The 22,327-nt window shown below is 42.7% G+C and overlaps 1 protein-coding gene across 2 annotated transcripts in view; it reads left to right on the top strand.

The window, feature by feature from the left end:
* LOC137431696 (protein turtle homolog B) overlaps nucleotides 1–22,327 on the top strand; it is a 127,904-nt gene that overhangs the window by 93,061 nt on the left and 12,516 nt on the right. For both annotated transcript variants that reach the window (XM_068123320.2, XM_068123319.2), the window contains exons 18-21: nucleotides 10,859–11,172; nucleotides 11,439–11,587; nucleotides 11,722–12,467; nucleotides 15,116–15,334. In XM_068123320.2, the coding sequence (XP_067979421.2) occupies nucleotides 10,859–11,172; nucleotides 11,439–11,587; nucleotides 11,722–12,467; nucleotides 15,116–15,334 (1,428 nt within the window). The remainder of the gene's footprint in view (nucleotides 1–10,858; nucleotides 11,173–11,438; nucleotides 11,588–11,721; nucleotides 12,468–15,115; nucleotides 15,335–22,327) is intronic.

Here is a 22,327-nt window from a genome sequence, read left to right as displayed (position 1 = left end):
AATATATATATATATATATATATATATATATATATATATATATATATATATATACAGTAATACCCCGGCCTACGTCATTAATTGGTTCCATAAGCCGTGACGTAACTCGGTTTTTGACGTAAACCGGGCGTAATGCCTTTTAGCTCTTTCACGAGCCTCGATCTTGTATACAACAACAAAAAAAAAAAAAAAAGCCTTAAAATGAAGACAAACACCGTAAAACTAGAGTAAATAACTCGTGAAAGTATATAACTATCGCTAAACCTTAAAGAACACTAAAAACACATTTTTAGTCATATTTTTTAATGAGTAATGAACACAATTAATAAATGAATTTGTAAAGAATAATAAATAAAATTAATAAGATTATGTTATTCACCTTAAACATGGTGTCTCTTCTGAACACAAACACACATTTTAGCAGTCTTAGCCGGCGGCGCTTTTTCAGTGACGTATGCGAGAATACGTTCCCTATCATGAATGATGGTCGATACCGTCGACCGTGGCAGCCCTGAGGCATAGACCTTATCGCAAATCGGTAAATATCAACAAAGGGCGTTCCACCGCAAAGCAAGATGGGATCGAAAATGGGGCAAAGGTAAACACGAACCCAGAAGAGGAAGCGTCTGTCTATGATCGACGCTGTGTTTACGGAAAGGAAGATGGCTAATGTGAAATAAATTCAGCGTTTTTTGGCATTAAAATCCAGCGATTTAAAGAAATATTTGAGGGAAAGGGGGGTTCCCATTGGAGAAGAGAAACAACCTGCTTATGCAAGAACAGTTCCTGAATGTTGAAACCTCGATCGGCCATACAAATATCGCCGGGCTGGAACTTGTCTACAATGTTCGTCATCTTTACAATTTTTTTGTGCGACGTGTTTCCTCCTGTAGGTTTGGAAATGTATGATATTGTTCCGCTAGGTGTAATACCAACAAGGCACTTGAGAGTAGGTCTTGACTTATATTGGCTGTGCACTTACGAACAAAACTTGGGAGACAGTGCTTTGTCCTAATCCAAAGCGAAATGCGAGGTCCTCATCGCGAAGATTAAGCCGAAGCTTCAAGAGTGTCATGAGTAGTTGATCCTCTAAAGATTGAGATCGCTTAACTCCGAGTTTTGTAGTATTGTTTATTTGCCAGGTCTTGTCTTCCATTGATAATTTCCCCTTATAATAATGAAGGTTCTGTGCAGGAGGGGATACTTCTGCTAATAACCACTTAAACAGGTCATAACTAGGTAAACCTGTATAAAGTTTCACAAGTTCATCACAGTTTGCTATGTCCGAAACAGTAAGCTTCTTGTTACATACTGCAATGGCGGCTTTCAGTTTTGCGACGGTGTCCTTGGCTTGCAAATACTGGCTCATGAGCTGATCACAGTGGTAAGGATCACGTAGTGTGTCAATGTAAACAAGCAGTCTGTCAAAGTGACAGCGACCGCCGGCGGCGCTATTGCCTAGGGTGGTCCAAAAAACATCGATCTCTCCGATTTTGATGCTCTACTGGATTATTGTTAGAAATGGTCTAAAACATTCACCCACCAAATATTTTCGCTCAATTCCATCGAGAAACTCATACACACTTCAATTGAAATATGGCGTTTTTCACCAAATTTGGCTGAATGAGAACAATCCAATAGCAACCGAGGTGGAAAAAGTACATGCACTATTGTACTAAGCCATTTTGTGGTTAATGACTTTTTGCATGCGCTTGCGCCTGTGAGTGTGAAATCATCATGGTCGAAACATGTTTGACAATGCTTGAAACATGTTTGAAACATGTTCATACATGTCTGACTCATGTTTCGACCATGAGGACTTCACAGGGGTATGTACCATCAATGACATTATTTAGGAAAAAAATATTTCTAAAGTCTTTGTAAGCCTCTCAACATGGACGATTTTCATTAAAATTGACCAAAATGACAAATTTATATGTTGAGTGTGTATGAGTTTATAGATGACTCAGATGCAAAATATTTTTTGGGTGAATGATTTAGACCATTTCTAACAATAATCCAATAGAGCATCAAAATCCAGATAAAAAAGTGATTTTTTTCCCATTTTTGGACCACCCTACTATTGGCCCTTTTCGATCCCATGACGCATTGCGGTTCCGATTCGCGATAAGGTCTACGTGCTATCACCGTCACTTTTTCACCTTTTTCATACCTTTTAATCAGATTTAACTTATCTTCCATCGTAACCACATTACGCTTGGAAACACTAACATTATCCTTCTTAGGACCCATGGCTAACACAGACAGTAAAGGAATACTGTATGTCGCCTCTGTTTTGAATGAGAACCAGCAGTTGCGCGTATGTACAGTATACTGTACGTACATCTTTATATTTTTTAATGTGCTTTTTATTGTATTTTTAATTGTTTTTTAGCTTCTTTTATTGTTAATTTATGTACTATTTTATTTATTTTAAATATATTTTAAAGGAATTTTTTTTTTTCATGTCCGTAGGAGTGACGTAAAGTCGCACATAATGACATTCGCTGAACTGAAATTTACTCTAGAAGAGTGGCGTAAAGTCGGATTTGACGTAGGTCGAAATGGCGTAAAACGGGGTATGACTGTATGTATATATATATATATACATATATATATATATATATATAACATGTCCTCCATAAGTATTGGAACAGTGAAGTCAAATTTCTTATTATTGCTATGTGCAGTCGTGGCCGAAAATATTGGCACCTTTGCACTTTTTTCAAATAATGCACCATTTCTTCCACACAATTGTTGAAATTTAAAAAATATTTTGGTATCCACATATGTATTTATTTGGCTTGCAGTGTTACAAAACAAAAAAAGCTGAAAAAATTACTAAATCTCAACTTATTCCACAGATATCCTAAAATGGGCCGGACAATATTATTGGCACCTTTTAGAAGTTATTAGAAATAATTAGATTTCAAGCAGGTGATTCTCCTTTTACTTTGGAAGTGAACTCACCTGTGGTGAGTTGCAGCTGCCTGCAATATAATTTTTAAAAATCACTCATTCAACCAGTTTGAATAGATCAAAGGAATCATTCTGCTGTTTTGTGTCACTGTGTGTACCACAATGAGCATGGAGAAAAGAAAGAACACCAGAGAATTGTCTGAGGAGGTCAGACACAAGATTGTAGCAAAGCATGGACCATCTTAAGTCTACAATTCCATCTCCAGAGACCTTGATGTTCCTGTGTCCACTGTATGCAATGTTATCAGGAAGTTTAAGGCCCATGGCACTGCAGCTAACCCCCCTGGACGTGGCCGCAAGAGAACACTTGATCAAAGATTGCAGTGAAGGATTGTTTGACTGGTGGAGAAAGCACCTCGATCAACTGCCAAGCAGATTCAAGCTGACCTTCAGACACAAGGTACGACAGCTTCAACCCGCACCATCCGTCGCCAACTCGATGAAAGGGGTTTCTATGGTAGGAGACCCAGGAGGACCCCACTGCTGAGAAAGCCTGACTGGAGTTTTCCAAAAAACACCTGAACAAGCCAAAATCCTTCTGGGAGAATGCCCTGTGGACAGATGAGACCAAATTAGAGCTTTTTTGGTGAAGCACATCATCTCTATGTTTACAGAAAACAAAATGAAGCCTTCAAAGAATAGGACACCTTCCCTACAGTGAAACATGGAGGAGGTTCAGTGATGTTTTGGGGTTGCTGTGCTGCCTCTGGCATTGGGTGCCTTCAATGTGTGCATGGCAATCATGAAATCAGGAGATTACCAAGGCATTTGGAGCGCAATGTTCAACCCAGTGTCAGAAAGCTGGGTCTCCGTCGAAGGTCATGGGTCTTGCAGCAGGATAATGACCCCAAACACACTTCAAAAAGCACCCAGGAATGGTTCAAGACAAAACGCTGGACTGTTCTGAAGTGGCCAGCAATGAGTCCAGATCTAAATTGCATTTAACACCTGTGGTGAGATCTGAAAACAGCAGTTGGGAGAAGGCACCCTTCAAATCTGGAAGAACTGGAGCAGTTTGCACAACAAGAGTGGGCCAAACTGCCAGTAGAGAGGTGTAGGAAGCTCATTCATGGCTATAGGAAGCACTTGACTGCAATTATTTTGTCAACGTCTGTGCTACCAAATATTAAGTCTGGGGTGTCGATAACTTTGTCAATGCCATTTCTTTTTATTTTCTGATTTGAAAGGATACATTAAGTTCTGAATCAAAAACAAAGGTTCTGTAATATTAACAGTGAAATAAAGAATTGTGGAGACTAAATACTTTTGTCAAGTTCAATTTATTTTTCGAGAAAATTGTGAGTTATTTGAAAAAGGTGCAAGGGTGCCAATATTTTTGGCCAAGACTGTATACTCATTGCATGTAAGGGATATGCAACCAAATACGAACGATAATACTATATTTATTTACTTTAAGTTAATTTGTTCCAATACTTATGCTACCCTAAGATGAGAGGACTGAACATGAAACGTATTATTGTTCTACAATGGAGATTCTACATTTGTTCTACTTTTTTTTTTTTTTTTGAAATGGCCTTTAAAATGCATGTTGTTGTTCTACAATGGTAAAACTTATACCTGGTTATAGAAACAATGGTTATAGAAATAACAATAAATAAAAGCTGACCTTCTGTACTCTTGCGTCAAAACTTGGTGGATATTTTGGGTGTGCGACAAGGACGAATTGATTCGACTTGGTGAAGATCTGGATCCGGATAGGAGAATTTTTATTATTATGTCGAAAGTGATTCTTCATAATATTGGGAGAGAGGGCCAAAAATGATAGATGATTCATGCCAAACCCTTAAATGGTTAATAAAATGAAAAGGTCACGTGGTACGGACGCCATCTTGGAAAAACGTTACACCTCTATGTTCCCCAAACCGCTCAATGTAAAAAAATGAAACATGGCTTATTGTCAAGCACTCACCATGGGGAATAAGATATGTTGATGGTGATGTCATCGGTGCCTTAATTATGACATAATTCGACAAGTACAACACTTAATCTGATCAGTATGAATAAAACAAAAATTCCTCTGCAACTGTTATTCCGATGGACACAAAATTTTCAGAATATGTGCGGCTCCTGTATAATTTTTAAAAGATAATTATAACGTCATAGGTCACGTGGTACAGACGCCATCTTGGAAAAAAATCGAAAAAATTTGTACCTCTATATCTCTGAAACCGCTCCATGGAAAAAATTGAAACATGGCTCATTGTCAAGTACTGCCCTTGGGGAATAAAATATATTAATGATGTCATCAGTGCCTTCGTTATGACATCATAATTCGACAAGTACAACACTTATCCGATCATTGTGAATTTTTTTTTTCAGCAACTGTTGGTCTGATGGCCACAAAATTTTTACCATTGGAGCGCCTCCTCATGTGGAATATTTTAATGATAATCATGACGTCATAGGTCATGTGGTACAGGCGCCATCTTGGAAAAAACGAAAAATGTTGCACCTCTATCTCCAAAACTGCTGCATGGAAAATATTGAAACATGGCTCATTGTAAAGAACTCCATCTGGGGAATAGGTGTTGTTAACGATGACGTCATTGGTGCCATAATTATGACGTCATAATTCGACAGGGACAACGCTTAGTTTGATCAGTTTGAAATGTATTGAGCGTTATCTATGCAACAATTATATATTAGAATATAAATTTATGATGTCATCGTTCACGTGGTCTGGCAGCCATATTGGATCAAAGAAAAAAAAAAAGTTCAAATACAGAAGAGTTGGCTCGCAACAAGTTGACTGCACAGGGTAAGTATTCTATGAACACCATCTAGTTATCCATGTTATCATGGCACAGGCTGGGATTAAGGCTATATGCTTGTGACATCATGAGGCTGGGATGTAACGCTATATGTTTCTGATATCATGAGGCTGGGATGCAATGCTATATGCTTGTGACGTCATGAGGCTGGGATGTAACGTGTTATGCTTGTAACATCATGAGGCTGGGATGCAACGCTATATACTTATGACATCATGAGGCTGGGATGTAAGGCTATATACTTATGACATGAGGCTGAGATGTAGGGCTATATGCTTGTGACATCATGAGGCTGGGATGTAAGGCAATATGCATGTGTCATGAGGCTGAGATGTAACGCTATATGCATGTGACATCATGAGGCTGGGATGTAAGGCAATATGCACATGTTTTACGTGCTCCGCTCCTCCCCGGCCCCCTGGTCACGGTGTACCTCCGAGCCCCGAGAGGAGTCACGGCAGAAAAATGTGTTATTCTGTATGTCAAAGATCAATGGTGAAGCCACACCAGTTGTTATTCACAAACAAATATTGTATTAAGATCACACAAGAATAACCATGCAACAATAATATGAATCAAAAGTACAATCAATATCCTATGATGGTACCATCAGTTTTATAATATATAACTCACTGTGCTCCAAGTGAGTGAAACAAGAACATCCCCAATGTCTCTTATTCCTGGCTTCAAGCCACAGTTGATTCGCTCCAGCGATTGTCAGAGCGATGTCGAATGGAAACCAGAATCCCGTTCAGATAACGGGCACAGTGACGCCGCCAAAACTGCACAAAGGCGCACGCGGCCAAAGCGGCGAAAAGGGTCACGTGGCCAAAAGCTGCGAAGAGGCACACTCAAGGCGACTGGGAAATCACACCCTCTGGTATGGATGTTTTACAGCTCCAAATCGGCGAACTTCGGGTTTGCATTCAAAATCCGCGTTGCACACACACATCCCAGATAGACGTCTGAATGGTGAAAATTGTCGAAAAGAAACGAAACCGCGAGCGAAGCACAAGTCCTGCGCGAGTCAAAATGGCCGACGACCCGCTCTTGAGACGGGACGGCCCGGCGATAATTATCTTCGGAATCCACCGCCAAAAACCTGACACGCAGGTTGATCCGTCACTGCGATGACCACTCGGTCGCAGGAATTCCTTTCCCAAGAACCCCGAAAGTTCGCTAGTGACTCTTGCTCACCAACGTTCGCTTCAGAACGCGGAGCGACTCGGCTTTCTTCTCCGACTCCCTCGCTCCGCCCCCTTTTTCTCCTCTTCCTCTTCCTCTTCCTCGCCGTCCGGTTCCTGTTTCATTTAAAACCTTAACTTTTAACTTTTTAAAATAGAAATATCTATTCCCTTTAAATGACAACAATAATAATACATGGAATCAGAAATGTTTCAAGTGGATGAAAACCACAACAACGGAAGTGACGAATCCGTAACACATGTCATGAGGCTGAGATGTAAGGCTATATGCTTGTGACATAATGAGGCTGGGATGTAACGCTTTATGCTTGTGACGTCATGAGGCTGGGATGTAACCTTGTGACATCATGAGTGTGGGATGTAACGCTATATGCTTGTGGCATCATGAGGCTGGGATGTAATCATGCTCATGATCATGCTCATGCCGCCACATGTCTAATGCATTTGCCTATATACATGTGACACCATGAATGAAATGAGACCCCTTGAAGGGCTTTCATAAATTGGGACTGTCCACAATCTATGAAGACATTTTGTGATAACCTTTTTATCAATCAGTTAGTTGAAATACTGTATAAAGTTAACCAAACAAGTACATATGGTCACAGATTCATGATCATGCCACCACCTGTCTAATGCATTTGCCTATATATATATATATATATATATATATATATATATATATATATATATATATATATATATATATATATATATATGTGACAACATGAATAAAATGAGACCCCTTGAAGGGCTTTCATAAATTGGGACTGTCAACAATCTACGAAGACATTTTGTGATAACCTTTTTTATCAATCGGTTAGTTAAAATACTGTATAAAGGTAACCAAACAAGTACATATGGTCAGAGTCATGATCATGCCACCACCTGTCTAATGCATTTGCCATTGCAAAAGCACGATATCTTGTTGAAATTATTGTCCTCTAAATGTAAAGTACATGTATTTATTTCCAGGCAGAGCAAATGTATAGTATATGGTCACACATGCTTGTTTTTTGGGGTGGAATGGGGTGAGGATGCTTGTATTATCCTGTCAGACAGGAGAAAGGAAGACTTTATATCGAGATAACAAAAGCATTCCTAACTAGTTGTGTATCCACAATCAAAGCAACATCAATGTTTAACAAGCAAAGCAAAATCTGTAGGGAATCGAATGAACACAAGGGCTTTGTTTTACAAGGAATAAGGAAACAACAATGAGCAAAAGATCAACAGACAAAAAAGTGGGACAAAAGGAAAACTACGACAGGAATGTGTAGACGTTCCACTCCTTGTCTTGATTTGTATTGTAACGACATTTTTTTATATAGCAAAGTTTTAATGCAACTCCTCCTATTAATGTTTAACGAGAAAGAAACTATAGTTAGAAGAAAGAGAACAATGAAAACAGGTAAGAGAACAATGAGAAAATAATGAAATAATAAGTGGCAAGACATGTCAAAGCAGGAAATCATTGGTACATGGGTGGCAGATCAGGGAAACAGCAAGGCCCCACTTATTCATTGAAAGTCCGCAAAACATCCCCAGGGCTCGAACAGTGATATCCAATGCTACTACAATCGCTTCGAAAAGGCTTTGAAGTCTGACAAGTGCAGTAAACCTTTCGTGAACTTGTGCTTCTACACGGTAAGCCTGTGCCATGCTGCCCTCAGCAACACACCGAGACCTCTCACAGTCAAATCTCCAAGGGGAAATGATTGCAGGAAAACAACGTCGCTGTCAGATTTCCACATTAATTATTTAATTTCACCTTTGCCTGACCACCAACAGGGTGAATTTCAAAGAATCACTTTTTAAAAAAAATATCCAGATCTGGATTTTCACCAAAATCCAATCATTTTGTCCTTGTCACACACCCAACCTGTCCACCAAATTTCATCCGAATCCACCCCAAACTGAGATATGCTGTTCACAGACAGACATACTACTGTGTTCAAAAAGTATCCGACCTTTATTTTCGTGCGTAAAAAAAAAAGAAGCTAGGGAGGCGTTGATTGGTGCACGTATGTAGGCGATCCTAATGCGCACGCGTGAATTTTTTCCCACCTGCAGAAGCTGTCATTCGACGGCAGACCGCCGATGAGTGAGGACATGTAAGTGAGCGCCGTCGGATTTTCGTTTTTGACAAAATGACGGAAAAACTTGAACAACGCTACTGCATCAAATTTTGATGCAGTAGCGTTGCTTGGCATCAATCAAAAGCTTGGCGATTCCCAAGTGGAAACGATCCGCAAGGTTCAACACCATTCATTCCATTATGAAGGAGGATTTGGGCTTCAGGAGAATCTCAGCGAAGTTCGTACCAAAGCTGCTAACGATTGAGCAGAAGCAACTCCGTTTGGAGATCGCACAGGACATGCTGGAGACTGTGAACAGCGATCCCAGCTTCCTCAACACAGTGATCACTGGCGATGAGTCCTGGCGATGAGTCCTGGGTTTATGGGTACGACCCAGAAACCAAGTTGCAGTTTTGATGCAAGTTTGATGAAACACAAAATTTGATGCAGTAGCGTTGTTCAAGTTTTTCCGTCATTTTGTCAAAAACGAAAATCCGACGGCGCTCACTTACATTTCCTCACTCATCGGCGGCCTGCCGTCGAATGACAGCTTCTGCAGGTGGGAAAAAATTCACGCGTGCGCTTTAGGATCGCCTACATACGTGCACCAATCAACGCCTCCCGAGCTTATTTTTTTTTACGCACGAAAAATAAAGGTCGGATACTTTTTGAACACACTACGTACATGGGTGAAAACATAGTCCGCCCACCTTCGGTGGTGCAGGTAATTGGTGAGACATATTTCATCTTTTTTAAATTATTATTATTATTATACGAGATCGAGGCTCGTGTTAGAGCTAACATCAATCACAAAAAAGACAAACGGACACACAAAACATACAATAAAGGGAGCGGGAGACAAGATGGGGAGGGAGAGGGAAGCACACAAGTACAACAGCAGAGAACAGGGACAGCGGAAGATCCGTGGGAGGGACAGGGTTTGGGGGGGAGGAGGCATGGAAAGGCGGGGGGGGGGGGGGAAAGGTATAAAACACATGGACACTGCTAGAACTTCCAGGAAAGAAAGAAGTCGGGATTTCAAAAAAAAAAAGTGGATCTGGGGTGAATTAACGGAGGTAGAAGACATCAAGGTTTTGGACAGAGGAAGATAAGAGATGTTGGTGAACAGCTGTTTTAAAGACCTGGAGGGTGGAGTGGGATTGAAGAGAGTGAGGAAGTTTGTTCCAGAGGCGAGAGAAAAGAGGAATGAAGGAGTGAAGGTGAGCAGAGAGTCTTGATTTTGGCAGTTTAACCATAAGAGGGTTGCTGGGAGATCTTGTGCGACCTGAAGGAATATTTGCGGGACAGAGCGCAGAGAGAGCTGGGGGGGGGGGGGGGCAAGGCCGGAGAGGAGTCGGTAGAAGCCGGAAAGACCACCAACCTGCCTGCGGTGAGTGAGTGAAAGGCCCTCGGAGTTAGCTTCATCGCGGGAGATTCCAATGATTCTGAATCTGTCCACATTCCTGTTTTATTTGCACACACAACACGGTGTTTCGGCCATACTTCAAATTCAATCTTCCACACTCCTAATTCCACACAATAAGTCAATAACATATTGATGCGGATGAGAAAGTTTTCACCTTGGGTATAATGAGATTGGATTATACTGCTTCGTCATAAAGCTCTACCCACACACTAAATGAATTACCTGTATCTTCAATGCTTTTTAAATGGTGCTTAAGAGTTATAGTTGAATTTTATCATTTCCCAATAAAACGAATATCTAATGTTCATGAGTTACCCTCATACATCATCATTCCTTTTGGCCCTCTAGCATTTTCGATCTGCGGATGTATCGCTTCAGGTCTTCACTTGGTACAGAGTCCCGTGAGGAAGCTGATCAGCCACAGCCACTGGAATTGAGGCCTGGACGATCACATGCTCGACAGCAAGCCTCGGCAAGACGTCCAGGCCCACCGTCGCCCATCGAACTCATCGCTCGAGGCCCAGATGGCCGGTTCCTGCTCGGTGTCGAGGAAGGAGATCGAGCTCAGGTTACTACGGAACAGCAAAGAGTTGGTGGCGGCAGAGGAAGGGGGCGGGGTGTGGCCAGTGAAGCCAGTCGAAAACTGGCTGAGGCTGTGAGGGCAAGACCATCTCCAAGAAGAGTGGGAAGCCGTGAGTAATCTGGAGATTTAGATTCAAATTGACATTTTGATTCAGCACGTTCGAAATGCAATGGGTGCGCGAGTTGTGACTATTGTGTATTTTCACTTTGGTTAATCAATGGATGGAAGTTGCTTTTGATTGGCAATATAATCAATTAGCCTTGTTTTTTTAGTTTTTTTAAAGTGATCACAACATCGATGTCTTGAACAGTGACATCAGGATAATATATAATGAGAGTTTTTGAAGGACTTGAATGGGCATTTGTGTTCCGTCAGATCCACCACCAAGACCTAGACCACCTGTGGCACCACGCCAAGCGACTGAGCACAGTCGTGTAAAGAACCAGAGTTTGAAACTAAGCGAGCGTGCTGAAATGAAGATGCAACTAAAGAAGTCAGGACTTCTGAGCACTCGGAAGCAACAGGTTACAATTTTATTCTTCCATCATTTTCGTTCTTTGACATCGACAACATTTGTTTTGCTTTATTCATGTATGTAGATTCATTCTTAAATTTTGGAATTTTTCATTTTGCTCTTCTGCTTTCTGTTCCCATCCAGGAACGTGAAAGCCGTGCTAAGGTAGAATCTTCACTGGACCAAAGCTCTTCAGAGAAACCACCTATCCCTGTAGTTCAAGTTGAAAGCCAGGGTCCACCTCATGTTCCACCTTGGGACCCCTTGAGGCTCTCGCTGAGCAGCGTAGAGGGTTCCCCTGACTCGGTAGCCCCTCCGAGACCACCACCTCCAGGCACCACATCTCCACGCTCCCTTTTCGTGTACTCACTTTCGCCATCTCTCAGCTCGGCAGGCGCAGCAGCTGGTCTTTCTCCAGTTGTCTCTCCTGCACATTCACCTTCACCTAGCTACAATCGATGTGTTTTAGGGCAGGGTCGTGGAGAGCCAGGGTGCTGGGGGGAGAACAACAGTGGCAACGTTGGTGATTGCGGGAAAAGTGGTGGTGGAAACGGTTGTGGGGAGCAGACAGCCATGGAACCCTCCCTTGAGGGCTACGGTAGTCGATCGTCATGTTGGCCTCATCCATGGAAAGGGCAACATTGGGGAAATGAAGGTCTAGTTTCGGATTGGCGTGAGCAGGAAACTTGGAGCAACAACTGTCAGGAATGTAACAATGATGGGCTGGGGCCTTGGCAGCCAAACGTTTCCAGCGGGGATGTGGCTGTCTGCATGACAGTGCCTCCAGATTATGAGGAACTGTTTGATATGCGAGCCACAAAGGTGCCAACAGGAAATCGCCAGCATATGACAGAGCGTCACGCTACGACCGCATTTCGACCACCAACAGGGTGAATAGTACTGCATCATTTTCTATCTATATAATACCTTTAAAAAAAATGTATGAGGGTGGTTTAAGGTTGACATGGACCTTTTATTGTAGAACATATACAAGTATATAAAATAATAATGATGCTGAAATTTGCACCATGATATTGTCTCTGCCCTGGGCATCTTATATGAGAAGCATCATCAATGCTGATCAAAGGATTCTGGGTAAAAACATGTTTGGGACTAACTCTGTTAGGTTTGCTGTGAAACTCGCATCGTTGAATTCCTTGTGAATGAAATCGTCAAATCAGCTGAAATTCACAGGAGGGGTGTAAGTCTTTCACGTATTTTTATGCGTGCTTAAATGGTGCAGAAAGTTCAAAAATGGCTGTGATTTGGTGAGCGATTATTGAGTATTCTCAAATAAATCAACTCCTGTTATTCAAGCAAACATCAAATGTGTTGGAAAACTTCCATATTACTATACATGAAATTGTCGAGGAATTGGATGTCAATGTTAGAAGTGTGGAAACATAAATTCAAAATCCAATAAGGTTAGTGTAAGGGGATGAGTCGAAGGGAAGTACCAATGGTTTGATAGAAAGACATCTCGTGTGGCCATTACAGTGGAGCTTCTGAAAGGCTACGAGAGGGAGGGAGATTATTTATTGAAGAGGATGTGACATGTAATGATACTTCGGTCCATCAATTCATGGCAGAGTAAAAGTGAACCAGCATACATTGAAGACGTTTCTGGTTCCCACCAGCAAAAAAAATGAATAATAATCTAAGGTTCATCCATCAGCGAGAAAGTTTATGGCAATTATGCTTTGGGACCTTAATTATTTAATTAATGAGGAATTTCTTGACCGTGGGGAAAAAAGAATGTGATTTTTTAAATTTATGCAGTGACTTAGAGACAAACAATTTGCACACAACAGTCTGGTGTGCTGTCTCACGGCATGACTTTACTGCAAGACAATGCTCATCCTCGCACTGCAAATGTGTCCACTACATACGCGATGCGAAGTTCCAGTATCATTCACTATACAGTCCGCACATGTCACGCTTTGATTTTTCTCTCTTTGGCCCACTCAAAGGAAATATGGGTTGCATTAGGTTTAGGAAAGATGAAAACATCAAGTGTCCTGATCTCGGTGCATACCCGTCCAAAATATTTCAACATGGATGGCATCAAGTGTCTCAACTTTCAAGAAATTTTCTCAACTTTCTTGTACCTTTTGATTTATCGGGAATAAATCGTTCACGTCAACCTTGAACCATTTTCCCTCGTATTAACAATCATGTTCACCCCAATAACTTTGCCTTTTATGGAACAATATGCCTGGATTTTTATTTATTCTAAATGGGTGGTAAAAGGTAAACCTGCCTTTTTTTTCTTTCTAGATAATCAAATGAGAAGTGATGTTAACCGGCATGAAGCATTCTTGGCATTTCCAAGAAGAACAGTGTGTGATGTGTAAAGCGTTATCTAAGATTATAACTTTATTGTGAACGAAAATGGCAAATGAGTTGATATTTAAAGGAGATTGCCTGTCTAGTTTGGTGACGTCTCACACCAATTGCGTGTTTAAACGATTTAACAATGGATGCGAGTCAGAAATGGAGGTCGAGCATGTTCGTGTGTGTATACCTGCAAACACTACTTGTTTGGAACAGTTAATTTTTGACATTCCTCCATCATTGTTCGCAAAGTTCTGTCAGAACTGTGTACTAGTATTGAAATTGTGGAAGCCATCGTTAACTTCCACCTGAAATTCAAAGAAATGAATGTTTCGGTATATCGGGATCCAAAAGAACTTTTATGTGAGGACAGTTTGGAGGGGAAGTGCATTGACCCTTTGGAGTACCTCCTGAAATCTATCGATCTGGGTACTTGCCGCCATTCTTTGTTTCTTTCGCACTCCTTTCTACATTTTCACATTTCTCATTATTCATTCCAATTCTTGCTTTTCCTTGTCGTTTTGGTCATTTTCCTCTATTTTACCTCTTCTACTCTTAATTTCTCTACATTTTCTATCCAGGGAGAAGTGAATTCTTACAATATTTTTTTTCTGTAAGGCTCACTTCCTGTGCCTGGATGGGTTTGAAGGTAGTGGAATAGCGGCTGAAACCCGAATCCTCTCCAGATTCCTCCTGATGACTATCTTTGCTCTTTGCTTATTCGGCTTCCTTCTCATGACTCCAATGCAGTATTTTTGGCCTTTCACTTGATTAGACACCACCACAACCCACCCCACCACCCCACAGTTGAAATATATAATTCTGCGATTTATATTTGGATTACTCAAGAATCTGGATGTCATCAGGTTTCAAGGTTGAGGGGTTGTGAAAACGGATGTGCTGAAATAGCTGTGTGCTGGCTACCCCATAATTCTTTATGCCTTTGGAATTACAGGTTTGCCACACCGGTAGGACAAATACACACATTTGGTTGGAGGATACCTTGAAAAAATGGGGTATATTTTATCAACCTCTATTTACTTTCAAAAAGTCTAAAATAAATAGTGCAGGTTAACCTTGAACAACCCTTGTACAATGACTGAAGTGTAACACTGAACTCTATTACATAGCCATCGGTGTCATCTCGATTCTGTAATTTTCATTGTTGAACCTGTTTTTCTATCCCTTTTGTGACTCCAAACAGGCCTTTTACTGGATTCTCAGATGTTCACCGCTCCCAAGAAGATACTGTAGCAATGGTGGCTGGACCGCCCGGTGAGCATGGACCACACTATCCACCCCCTCCTCCCTATCGGCCTCCGATGGCCGCACCCCGTGGGCCAGGTCGCTGGCACGCCCTGGCCGCTCAGCCTCGCACTCCCCCAAATAACCAGCCCAGGTCGCCTGGCAGCCGCAAACACAGGTAATATATGTGGCACTAGCACAAACCATGTAGGTTAGTAATGGTGAAAAGCCTCAATCAGATATGCTGCATTTCCAGTGATTATTTTAAGTTTCATCTCATTTTACTCAAAAATATCACTTGGATGACGAAGGTAAAACTTTTTTGATTTCATATGCAATATTTGATAAGATCACCCAGCGCAGACTATTAGGTTTAGTTGTTTAGCTCATCATAGCAAATCACCCTTCATCCTAGGTTTCTGAATCAATACAGCTCCAAATGTTTCCCTGCAGAAATGCACCATTCAGCAGCAAATTTCAGTTGTATCATGTCTACACGTATGTGATGTCTTATGTGTAACAGTCAGTTGTTGATCCACAACCATGTTCGTGATTTCACATGTTTGTTTCAGTCATGGATAAGGTGTGTGTGTGTGTGTGTGTGTTTGTGTTTGTTTGTGTGTCCTCATAAAATATTGGAAAATTCGTGAGTTGCATTTGCTGCATAAGGTGCATTTTTCATCTAACATTGTAAAGTGAAAGACAAACTACCTGTTTATTGCATGAAAGGGAGAGGTGTTGAATTGGGTTAGTTGAGAAAAGGAGAAGAGGGAGAATAGGGGAGCGTAAGTGAGTATGGGAGGAGGAAATGGGAATAATGAGGGGTAGGAATTGGGTTACATGGGAATAAAATTTGGTAAAAATTCTGGAAATTTTGAATACTTAACATATAGATCCGTTTATGTATTTAATTAAGTAAATTGGTAAGGTAAGAAGTAAAAACGAGGGGTAGTCAATTTTTTGATCCTTTGAAAAGTTTTCCAATTCAAAAACACAAGCTATATTATTCCAATCAACTACTTCTTTCATAGCTCCAATGAATCCCACATTCTGGTGGGGTCGGCCAGGGAATGTTTTTTGCCCAAGTCTTTCACGAACCAGCTGGTCAGGCCTGACATTCGACTGAAACTGTTCGGAAATTGCAATTTGTCAAGGGCACCTGCAATACCTCACATACCCTTTTCCTAAGACACCGGTGTATCATTCATGTTCAAGCTGCTCTGTTTCCGGTTTTCTGGCAGTGGCAACTTTTCTTCTCTTCTCCGAGTGACTTGTTTCCAAAGTTTAGTAAACCGTTCCGGATTTATCTCTGTGGCCATCGATTGTTGTGCATTTTTGTTTGTCGATTGTTGTTTGTATTGTGTGTTCATTGCTGTTTCTTCTGCATGCCTATTTTGGTGTTTTGATCTTTTGTGTCTGCTCCAGCTAGTTTGGCCTACCCATTTCTTTTCCCCAACTCACATCCCCACTTGTTATACTACCTCAAATCGTCTCTATCCCAATTCCCACTCTTATTCTAATTCCTTCCTTATACCATCTATCAAAATCAGCAACAGAAATTCAACAAAAAGGCCTGTTGTCTCATGTTTTGATGGTCCATCTTGTTTCTTGTTTGACAGGCCTGCTTCCTTATTCACTTCTTGTGAAACTTTATCTTTCATTAATCCTTTTCCATCCTGATCCAAACCCACTCCCTCGCTCCCTTCCTTCTTCTCAAAACCACTGCAAATACATAATTAAAAATACATATTCATTATTTCCACTCCCTTTGAACTCGTCATCCTTCAACAACCAGGAGGTGGGGGTGGGGGGGGGGGGGAAGTGAATTGGTGGTGAGAGGGGGAATCGGGGTGAACAGGTGGTGATAAGAGGGGGAGGGGTGGGGGGGGGGGAAGTTGGGGTGAACGGGTGGTGAGGTGAGAGTTGAACAGGTGGTGAGAGAGGGGATTGGGGTGAACGGATGGTGAGAGGGGGGTTTGAGGCAAACGGGTGGTAATAGGGGGTGAACAGGCAGTGAGGGGGGGTTTGGGGGTGAATGGGTGGTGAGAGGAGTGGTTGGGGTAAACGGGTGGTGGGGAGAAGGGGGTTGGGGTGAATTGGTGGTTAAAGGGGGAGGGTTAGGGTGAACAGGTGGTTGGGGGGGGGGGAGGGAGGGTTGGGGTGAACGGGTGGTGAGAGGGGGTTGGGGTGAATGGGTGGTGAGAGGGGGGGTTGGGGTAAACGGGTGGTGATGGGAGGGGGGTTGGGGTGAATGGGTGGTGAAAAGGGGAGGGTTAGGGTGAACGGGTGGTTGGGGGAGGGAGGGGGGGGATAGGAGGGAGGGTTGGGTTGAATGGGTAGTGAGAGGGAGTTGGGGTGAATGGGTGGTGAGAGGGAGTTGGGGTGAATGGGTAGTGAGAGGGAGTTGGGGTGAATGGGTGGTGAGAGGGAGTTGGGGTGAATGGGTGGTGAGAGGGAGTTGGGGTGAATGGGTGGTGAGAGGGAGTTGGGGTGAATGGGTAGTGAGAGGGAGTTGGGGTGAATGGGTGGTGAGAGGGAGTTGGGGTGAATGGGTGGTGAGAGGGAGTTGGGGTGAATGGGTAGTGAGAGGGAGTTGGGGTGAATGGGTAGTGAGAGGTAGTTGGGGTGAATGGGTAGTGAGAGGGAGTTGGGGTGAATGGGTAGTGAGAGGGAGTTGGGGTGAATGGGTGGTGAGAGGGGGTTGGGGTGAATGGGTAGTGAGAGGGAGTTGGGGTGAATGGGTGGTGAGAGGGAGTTGGGGTGAATGGGTAGTGAGAGGGAGTTGGGGTGAATGGGTGGTGAGAGGGAGTTGGGGTGAATGGGTAGTGAGAGGTGATTGGGGTGAACGGGTGGTGAGAGGGGGGTTTGAGGCAAACGGGTGGTAATAGGGGGTGAACAGGCAGTGAGGGGGGGTTTGGGGGTGAATGGGTGGCGAGAGGAGTGGTTGGGGTAAACGGGTGGCGGGGGGAAGGGGGTTGGGGTGAACAGGTGGTTGGGGGGGTGGAGGGAGGGTTGGGGTGAACGGGTGGTGAGAGGGGGTTGGGGTGAATGGGTGGTGAGAGGGGGGGTTGGGGTAAACGGGTGGTGATGGGAGGGGGGTTGGGGTGAATGGGTGGTGAAAAGGGGAGGGTTAGGGTGAACGGGTGGTTGGGGGAGGGGGGGGATAGGAGGGAGGGTTGGGGTGAATGGGTGGTGAGAGGGGGGGTTGGGGTAAACAGGTGGTGAGGGGAGGGGGGTTGGGGTGAATGGGTGGTGAAAAGGGGAGGGTTAGGGTGAACGGGTGGTTGGGGGAGGGGGGGGGATAGGAGGGAGGGTTGGGGTGAATGGGTAGTGAGAGGGAGTTGGGGTGAATGGGTAGTGAGAGGGAGTTGGGGTGAATGGGTAGTGAGAGGGAGTTGGGGTGAATGGGTAGTGAGAGGGAGTTGGGGTGAATGGGTAGTGAGAGGGAGTTGGGGTGAATGGGTGGTGAGAGGGGGGTTGGGAAATGCCAATGTCTCTTGGTTAAACCAGTCGGTGAAGCGACGAGCAGGATTTGTTCACTGTTACCATGCTGCGGGCCAGTTTGTGCAGAACAGTACCATTTATATGGAAGACAGTGCTGTGATGGATCTCTGGCTCGCTCCTGTGAGATCGATCAGCTTATCTTACGAGAATGCAAACTGCCCTCGGGATATATGACAAACGAAGCCCCACTGAGCCACCAAACAATAATAGACCTGAAGGGACTTCATAAGCTGATGAAATATTTCCAAATGCTGGTCGAGTTTATCATGATATGGACTCGAAATAGATGCAGTGAACCAATATAGCAATTTTTGGCAAACAGGATGACTGATTGGTCCTTCATTGAAGTGTCAGGTAGGCTTTGCTAGTATTCTAGTAATATAGATAACTACTTGAAGATTAGCTCTGAGCTTGGTTCACGTGAGCCTGGCTTCAAATCACCAGATAACTCTTCCCCCCCCCCCCCCCCCCCCCCCACTGGTAAGTGTTGGCACGGCGTCGTGTTTCAGCAATCTCCGAGGCTTGTTTCCCAGGTAGTGCACCTGTTGATCAAACATGAAAGCTGATGGCTCGGAGTGCTGTTCGCAATCAACACAATATTTTGAATGAACATACGTTTTGATGTTTAATTTGGTTGTTCCTCGGTTTTTCAACCACAAGGCACACGATCGTTTACAATCCTTTCGTGGGTCAGGGATGCAAAAAATGACTTCTGAGTTCTGTGGGAAAATTTCTTGACAATTCGAACAGTTAAAAGCTCAGCACATCGGCATCTTGAATGCGAGAATAACTTTTGATGAAATGCAGACATATACAGTCACGTGAAAAAGTAAGTACACCCCATGTAAAGTTTTGACTTTTTCAACATATTTCAACGTACAGCTATTTGATCTTCATTTCAACAATATTGATAGATAAAGGTGATATAATATAACAAATATCATGAAACATTTACATTTTGTAGTCCATTGTATAATTTAAATAAACATAAATGCAAATTTCACATGTGGAAAACGTAAGTGCACCCCTACATTTATCACTACTTCAAATACCTAAAATTAGAATCGGGTGCACCAGCTCAGGTGCAAATAATTAGAACATCGTAGAGAGGATCTTGGAGGAACCTGTCTTATTTAAACCTCAGACATTTAGTTTGGTTTGCTCTTTGTTGTTGAAGTGTGTGGCGTCACCATGCCTCGATCAAAAGGGCTCTCTGAGGCCTTCAGAAAGAAGGTTATAGATGCCTATGAGTCTGGGAAGGGATTTAAAAAGATCTCCAAACAATTAGAAATCAATCATTTGACTGTCCGGAAGCTCATCGACAAGTGGAGAAGATTCCAAACAACTGCCAACTTGTTCAGGCCAGGCCGCCCCAGCAAGTTCAGCCTGAGAGCTGACCGCAAGATGCTGAAAGAAGTCTCTAAGAACCCCAGAATGTCATCACGGGACCTACAGGCAGCTCTTGCCACTGTTGATGTCAAAGTGCACGAGTCTACCATTAGAAAGAGGCTGCACAAATTTGATCTACATGGGAGGTGTGCCAGGAGGAAACCTTTGCTGTCCAGAAAGAACATCAGGGTAAGACTAAAGTTTGCCAATGAACACTGAGGCAAAGACCAGCACTTCTGGAACAATGTGCTCTGGACAGATGAGTCAAAGGTGGAGTTATTTGGCCACAGTACCAGAAGACATGTTTGGCGAAAACCAAAGACAGCATTTGACCACAAGAACCTGATACCAACTGTAAAGCATGGTGGTGGAAATATTATGGTTTGGGGCAGCTTTGCTGCATCAGGGCCTGGGCAGCTCACCATCATAGAATCCACTATGAATTCTTCATTGTACCAGAGGGTGCTTGAGGATAATGTGAGGCCATCTGTCGGAAAGTTGAAGCTCAACCGAAGGTGGACCTTGCAACATGACAATGACCCTAAACATACCAGTAAATCCACCAAGGAATGGCTGAAAAGAAAGAAATGGAGGGTTTTGGAATGGCCACGTCAAAGCCCGGATCTAAATCCCATCGAGATGTTGTGGGGGGATTTGAAACGAGCTGTGCATGCAAGAAACCCCTCAAACATCGCACAGCTGAAATAATTCTGCATGGAGGAGTGGGCAGAAATTTCTCCCAGTCAATGTCAGAGACTGGTAGACAGTTATAAGAAACACCTACTTGAGGTTGTTTCTGCCAAGGGGGCAATACCACCTATTAGAGCCAAGGGTGTACTTACTTTTTCCACATGCGAAATTTGCATTTATGTTTATTTAAATTATACAATGGACTACAAAATGTAAATGTTTTATGATATTTGTTATATTATATCACCTTTATCTGTCAATATTGTTGAAATGAAGATCAAATAGCTGTATGTTGAAAATATGTTGAAAAAGTCAAAACTTTACCTGGGGTGTACTTACTTTTTCACGTGACTGTATGTCCATCAATGAATTGTGCTCGCGTGACATCATGCGAATTGACGGAAGTGTCTCATTTGCATAACAGAACTGAAAATAGTCTGATTTTAAAACACGATGAATCTGGCTTATTAATCCCCCCCCCCCACCCCCCCAAATATTTTTGTACTAATGGGCAAGGGATATATTCCTCTAACGTCTAAAGCACTTCTTTTCAAAAAAATTTATGATTGTGTTCCTTTAAATGTGAATGGCAAGGTGTCCTTCACTGGAGTCTCTTGTTGATTTTTGGTTGACACCCAGCGGATGGAGTTTGAGGACTTCGAAAACCTAAGGATTAAACTGTGGCCATAATAAGTACAATTCATCCCAGTGACGCGTCCTGATGCGCAAACGCCTCTTCAATGATGGGAATGTGGAATAAACTGTGTTGTCACCCAAGGAGAAATTCAAGACTGAGGTTTTCCTTACCATCCTTGATCAGCTAATTAGTGCCTTGAAACACCTTCTTGGAACATACTGATACAAGAAATCGATGATAAGTTTTGATTGCTGTCCAAGCTAGCCTCTCTCTCTCGACTCAGATCTCGACTCTGGAACCCATGACTGAAAGTGAATTTATCCAGTTTTTCTTCCTTGCTGCATCTTCAACAGAGCTTTAAACCTCACACAAACAAACGAAGTCAGCAGACCTGAGAATGTACTAATTCCTCCATACACACGCACTCACCCAAACTTTTCCGAAACTCTTCGAATATATCTGTCGATGGTATCGCAGTGGTGAAGATGAGTGGTTTTTCTCCAAACTAAAAAGTATCAAGGATGAGGTTGAGGAACCGAATGGGACAAGATCGACTTCATAGTCTTTCGATCATGAGCATCAAGAGTGAGGTATTGAGAGGACTTGACTTCTCAAAAGTCATTGACGCGTTATAGCCAAAAAAAGTGGAGGAAAAGGCTGATGCTGTGTGTGAGTGTGAGTGTTATATGTGTAGTGCTTTCTGTGGAGAAACTGTCTGCACTTTGGAATGGAAATGATAAATTATAGTCTTCCACATAAAACGTGTTGTCTTTTGACAGGATTTTGTTGACAAGTGTTCTTGTTTATTGTTTGGACAGAGTTTTGTTTTTAGTATCGATAACAACATATCCTGAGCTATAGACCTTATCTAATTTTGACCTTATGCATACTTAACATGTGCACTGTGACTTAGTGCACTGCTGTCTATTACTACGAGATGAGAAGGGGATT

Source organism: Myxine glutinosa, chromosome 7, assembly GCF_964187855.1.
Source record: "Myxine glutinosa chromosome 7, kmMyxGlut1.1, whole genome shotgun sequence".
NCBI lineage: Eukaryota > Metazoa > Chordata > Myxini > Myxiniformes > Myxinidae > Myxine > Myxine glutinosa.
The sequence above is the reverse complement of the archived record's forward strand: the minus strand, read 5'-3'. Positions and strand labels throughout refer to the sequence as shown.